Source organism: Arachis duranensis, chromosome 2, assembly GCF_000817695.3.
Source record: "Arachis duranensis cultivar V14167 chromosome 2, aradu.V14167.gnm2.J7QH, whole genome shotgun sequence".
Lineage (NCBI taxonomy): Eukaryota > Viridiplantae > Streptophyta > Magnoliopsida > Fabales > Fabaceae > Arachis > Arachis duranensis.
Window position 1 is genome coordinate 91,693,792 of NC_029773.3, and position 6,869 is coordinate 91,700,660.

Genomic DNA, 6,869 nt, shown 5'->3' on the forward strand with positions numbered 1-6,869 from the left:
AAAAAAGAAATTGACAAAATCAAACATTAATCTAAACGATACAAAAATTCTATTTTAGAAAAAATTCTAACAGAATAAATTGAAAGAATATGTACTCCTCGCATAAAAAAACCTAAACGGGGCTTTACATTGGAAAAACTCTCAAACTAAGTTAGTTATAGTTAGATAAAATATTGCATATAATTAAGTGATTAACAAGTCCGAACAAACAAAGTAATATTTTGTGGTTTATATTAAAAATTGTCCCTCAATTATTATGAATGAGTAAATATTAAATTTGGTTATTAAAAATATAAACGTGAAATATGTCATTCCTTATATTATCTCTTTGGTCTTTTGATACTCTAAATCTATGCTAATGTGGATTATTAATAATTAATTAATTTATTTATAATAATTTATGTTTTTTTGGTTTAAAACCGGTTGTAAGTTTTTTTTATTTGTTTTGGTTAGGAGCTTTTTTTTTAACCAAAAAATTCAATACAATAAAGCGGAGCAATTAGAATATATAAAATACAGAATCACTAGTTAAACAAATATAAATTAATTCAAAGTCCTTTTTAATATTAACATCAACAATTAAGGATCAAGATTAGTTCACTTTTTGTAGTTCATAATTCAACTTGTTGATAATCTTTGAGACATCTGCTTTTAAGTTTCTGAAAATTCTGTTCTTCATTTTTAATTACCTATTTTAAATAATAGCAAAAAAAAACCAATCAACTATCTATTACATTTTTTCTTTCTTACATATGCTCCTATCCAACTCTCAAAGTGTTATTTGATTGTTTCTGAAACTGATCATAATTTATTATAGGCATCCAACTAACTGACCAAACACACCACACATGCCAACTAAACTCACATCCAAAAACAAGTGAAAACTATTCTCAGTATATTTTTTACATAAAATACAAGAATAATCACTTTGATCAATAATACAAAATCTCTTAAATCTGTCTTTAGTATTTACTCTTTTGACTAATCAAATCAGGTGAATAACTTAATTCTTGGTGGTACCAACCCCTTTCAAATAAAACTAATGAAATTATAACTTGTAATTTTTTTGAGAGTGTTTCTGCCTACAATACCTGCATAAATAATAAGTTAGTAGAATAAACGTCTAACCTATTAAATTTTTATACTATTATATTTTTCTATTATTTATTTATTAATCCAATAAATTTGTTTTGAATGTCGTTAAAAATTTTGTTTGAAAGGTCCAAAAGTATTTATGAGGCCCAAGAATGCTTTTTATTTTCTTTTCTTTTTCCATGTCTAGTTTCCTTTTCTGTCCAACAATGTAATATTTCCTGACCAAAAATGTTTTAGTCTTAGCTGAACTCTTAATAAATCAAGATTAGCTTGGCTTAACCAACTTAGATTCATCGAATACTTAGTTCATCCATACACTTAAATAAGTGTTAGTAGTTTAAATTACGTTTTGTGTACGCAACAATTCATTCGATAACGATAAACTATTAAATAAAACTTTAATCTGCAACAAATTTAGAAAAAACAAAATAAAAAAAGTTTAGTCCAAAGTAGTTAATGTGGATTATTCCAAATTCATACATAGGAGGAGAAAACATTAGTTACATTCTTGCATGGGAAATGAATACTTTTGTCCCGAATCATACTTTAAATCGTTTAGTCAAGTCAATGCTAATAATTTTCAACGAAGATTTTGAATTATTGTGGTATGTTTTGTAGAATATCATATGTTATATTTCTCACTGCAAATAATATATTAAAAAATGATCGAATTTCAAAGTACACATAAAAGACTTCAAGCTATTTGGCAATGTGTAATTGGCGTGCTGTGTTGGATTGTGTAAATGATTTATTTATAAAACAAAAATTGCCGAATAGTATGAATTAATTAATTATAATTTTATTGTGGCTGTCTCAAGCTTCTAGTTTCATGTAAATATAGCTATAAGTCATTTAGTGCTGCATGTCATGGTTGACATTTTGTGCCTTATTATTGGTTCCAACCTCCATATTTTCATGCTCCATGATTGAGTACTTGTTGAGTTTGAAAATCAAAGATTCTCTCCTTTCAATTTTTCATAATAATACAAGTATTAAAAAAAAGCTTACTTTTTTATTTTTATAGAAATACAATATATTTCACTATATGTAATAAGAATTTATCATAATACTTCAAAAGAGTAAAGTGTGATTTTTGTCCCCGACATTTGAGGTAAGTTCTATTTGTGTTTTAACGTTTAAATCGTCTTATTTGTATCTCTAGCGTTTATAAAAGTGATTCAATGTTATTGTGCAATCAATTATACTAACCGATCAAATTGTATTTTTCAATTATTGTTAGTTAGATGTATTTATTGTTAATTAGATCTCACTATTTGTGTTTAGGTTCAATTATGTCCCTAAAAAAGTAAATTATGTAAATATTGGAGGGATTAGTTTCAACTTTTGATGAACTATTATTCAGATCATCGGCTCTGTCCCAGACATTTGTATTCTAATTTTAAGAAGAGATTTTTAGAATTCCAACTAAAGTTCATGATATAGAATTGACGGTAGGATAACATTGAATCACTTTTACAAATGTTATGGATATAAATAAGACGATTTAAACATTAGAGATACCAATAAAACATACCTCTAAACATTGGGGACAAAAAAGATATTTTACTATACTTCAAAAATTTAGACCAACTACAAGAGAATTTACCATAGTAGCCAGCAAGATCAAGATTCAAGAACAATCTATTCCCTTCTAGTAACATTTGAAAAGAAAAAGTTCCATCTCAAAGGGCCAACACATGAAAAAGAGTTTTGTAAAGTCTTGGACTTTTCGACCATAATAGCTAACTAATTTTTGTAGTGATGGTTTTTTGAAGTTTTGTAACTCATTATGTTGGTATTTTAATAAAGAGTAGACTAATCGAAAAGGACTAAATGCGGAAAATTCTGACACTCAAAAGTATGAGTGAATTGTCACATTACTCTAGATATATTTGGTTTTTTAAAAAATAATAATAAAAAATAATAATTGATAGTAGACTAATAAAAAAAAGGGTGTTTATGGATCGGATCCGATTTGTATATCTGTGGTGTTTATTCGAATGCGATCTGAAAATTGCGAATATGAATCCAATCCGCACACTAATAAGATCGGATTGCAGATTTTGTGTAAGTATTCGCGTATCCGTAAAAATAAAGAAATAAATAAATAAATATTTTTTATATTTTATTTCAACTAATAATTATGATATATGTTGTATTATTTTAATTTATTATTTAAAAAAAGTATGTTTAATATTATTTTAAGAGTAAACATATTTAAAAGAACAGAAAAAATAAATTTTATTGATTTTTTAATAAAAATAAACTTTTAAAAATATTTTTGTATTTTTGCAAATATATCCGATATCCAATCCGATCCGCAAATGTGTAGATCGAATCGGATCGTATTCATGCTTACAAACTGCAGATATTGGATTCGATTATTTTAATGCGGATTGAATCAAAATTTTGGTCATATCCAATCGATCCAATACGCGTTTATCCCTATTGAAAAGGACTAATTGCTAAAAATTCTGACACTTGAAAGTATGAGTGAACTGCCACATTACTCAAGATATATTCGATCCTTTTAAAAAATAATAACAAAAAATCAAAAAGAAAAAATTTAATTATCATATCGCATATATCCCCAATCAAATGTATATATTGTTATCTTTTGACTTTGAAGAACTTTTATAACAACCAATCCCATCTATAAAACTTACAAAAATAATATACAACTTCAATCATATAATAAAATCTGAAATCTGAAATACCCTAAACCTATCTAAGAATATACTAAAATGGTTCTATGCAAAAGTATAGGACCTATGCTAGAGTAATTAATAAAATCCCCTTCTTTAGTTTCTATACACTAAAAATATAACAATGTATTATTGTTATTTAATTTATTATATTAATTAGGCCACATAATCTGGCAACAATTGTGCAGCAAACCTCTTTGAATTCTGCATACTCTGAAATGCAGCTGAAGAGTGGTGAGGATTTTGAGTGTTGTTAACTGCACCAAACTCATTTGAATGTTGTTCACCACTCATACGATCCAATCTTCTTCCTAGTTGAATGTTCTGGAATGTGTCACAATGTGGAAGACCAAGAGTGAGTGATACACCATTATTGTTACTATGATTATTATTACCTGAGAATCTTGTAAAATTTTCAGCAGCAGCAGCATCAAATCTTGCAATTTCATCAATAGGGTATTGTCCAAATCCACCAATGAAGTTTGTTTGGTTCCCAACATTATTGATGAACGAGTATTCATTGTTGTTATTATTATTATTATTATTGTTTTGGCTATGATGAACAATTTCATTGCTCCTTGGCTTCTTAGGACTACTACCTTGTGTGATTCCATCTAATAATTCTGATGACCCCATGAAGCTGAATCCTGAACTATTATTATTGTTGTTGTTCCTTGAATTTCCACCAATTTGCGAAGTTGGTGTCGAAATTGAAACGTTTTCTTGTTTCGAATTGAAGCTCTTTTTGGTATCAGATTCAGAATTGCTGTCTCGAGGTGGCGAATTTTTAGCATTGTTTGGATCTTCATTGCTCTTGCTTGATTTGTTGTCCTCAGAGACATTGTTGTTGTTACTATTGTTCATATCATGATCCTTCATTTCCTCTAAGTACATTTCCTCCACCATTGGTTTCCAAAGCCTAACTCTTGCATTTATGAACCAATTTGATACCTGATCAATTCATAATAATAATACTATGTTAATGTTCCTAACTTTAAGTTATAATGATCAATTAAGAGATATACAGATAGAAGAAGTTCAATAAGGAACATGTTCTTTACCTGGCTCCTTGTAAGCCCTGTTTGTTTTGCAAGCATGTGTTTGTCTGAATCCTTGGGATAACTGAAAACCAAAAATTCGGTTGTTACTTTCATCACTAAACTTTTAAGCAACAGTCAAGGAATGTGTTTGGATTTGCATATTCTAAGTTCAAAACATATCATAATCAAGGGTTTTATTTAAATAACTTTTGAAAAAGTAAGCTATCACTTCCATTCATAAAAGTTTCGATTGCTGACAAATTTACTCATAAACGAGCAAAAGTAGTAGTTTATTGATCTTTCGTAGATACAAAATTAGTTTCAAATCTAAATATTAGAAGTGAACATCAAATATTTCGTCATAATCAATGAAAATACTGTATCCACTATTCATATCAATCTTTTATGTTAAAATACTGTCGGTTTTTCTGTAAATAAAATTTTGCCAATATAAAAAAATTAGTGATATTTGAAATATTTGTTACTGTATTTTATATTACATCAAAAGGAAATAGATATATAGATAATATATCGAGTTAGAATACGATTATAACTATGTTCAAGAAACATTTCTCATATTAGAATACTTACGGATGAAGAAAATGTTCGAATAGCCAAGCGCGTAGAACGGAAACCGATCTCTCCGGGAGTCCTCTCTGGGGTCTCCAAGCATTGTGATGCATCATTCCCAATTGTTGTATAGCTCTCTGTTGCCTTAGATGATGGTCAACATATTTAAGCCTTGACCCTTCAATTTTGCCTCCACCACCACCAAAGTAGTCCTCTTCACCTAAGCTCTTATTTGCAGCTTTAATTTGTCCAGTTATGGCATCCTTCAAGCACCTAAATTGCTTTGAGATTGTTTGCAATGCAAGGGCAGTGTATGTTCTTGCTGATCCAATCCCAGCTGCTTGCTCAAATGATGATATTACTATCTGCATTTGATTATGGTATTGCCTGTATCTTTGCTCCACCTATTTCATTCAATATAAATAAATAAATAAATTAACCTTTATTTTATTGATTATATTTAAGTAAAGTGAGTGAAATAATTGAGTATAATGGTTGATGCAACATTATATATGATTGTTGGTATATTTAAGTTAAATTCCATATCATCAAGTATGAGTTAAGTTTTATTTTGGTCTCTGAGATTGACGAGTTGTATTAAGTTAGTTTCTGACTACTTTTCAATTGTTATAATTTGGTTTTTAAATTAAAAAAATGCACCAATATAGTCCCTCGTGTATTTTTTGTCACCAAAACTCAGTTAAAAAGGAGTTTAAAAGTTCTGCGTTACATTTGTACACTTTTTAAATCTGAGAACCAAATTGTAGCAATTGAAAAATCAATGACTAAATTGATACACCTCGTCAATCTCAGAGACTAAAGTGGAACTTAACTACTCAATCAAATATATATAAAAAAAATTAATTCATGTCATGACTATATGGTATTAGACCATAATGTTTCATTTAATTTGTTAACTAACATATTAGTCAAAATTGTTTGTCACAAACGTGAGAATTTACCAATGTTCAATGAGAAGAGTTACATAGGTTACAAATGAATGAATTTTACTAGTTCATCCAAATGTTAAAAATATCATTAGCATATGTAGTAATTTTGAATGTAATTATTTTACCTTTTAAGGCATTTTGTTTCATATATATACCACTTTCAAAGCAACATAAGATAAAAATATTATTTTTGTACTAAACATTTGAAGTAAGTATTAATATTATTTCTAACTTTTTCTTTCTTATTCGTATCTCAGATGTTTTAAAAGTGACTTAATTAATTCACTATTAACTCAATTAAAAATTACTAATGTACATAGTAATATATATATAGTAAATGTTGAATCTGATAAATTTCTATTGCATTACTACTATTGTGTTATAAATTAAAAAAATAGAAAAAAAATTAACTCAAAATTTTTTAGCATATTATTGCTCTTTCTACTAAATTGCATAAAAAAATTAGTTTGAGAAGATATGCATCCTTTTTTATAATTTTACCCTAAAAC

The 6,869-nt window shown here is 27.7% G+C and overlaps 1 protein-coding gene across 5 annotated transcripts in view; it reads right to left on the reverse strand.

The window, feature by feature from the left end:
• Positions 1-3,656: 3,656 nt before the first annotated feature.
• LOC107476145 (BEL1-like homeodomain protein 1) overlaps positions 3,657-6,869 on the reverse strand; it is a 6,681-nt gene continuing 3,468 nt past the window's right edge. For all 5 annotated transcript variants that reach the window (XM_016095890.3, XM_016095892.3, XM_052257106.1 and 2 more), the window contains 3 exons: positions 5,432-5,814; positions 4,862-4,922; positions 3,657-4,751 (listed from right to left, as the gene is read on the reverse strand). In XM_016095890.3, the coding sequence (XP_015951376.1) occupies positions 3,957-4,751; positions 4,862-4,922; positions 5,432-5,814 (1,239 nt within the window). In that variant the 3' untranslated portion in view covers positions 3,657-3,956. The remainder of the gene's footprint in view (positions 4,752-4,861; positions 4,923-5,431; positions 5,815-6,869) is intronic.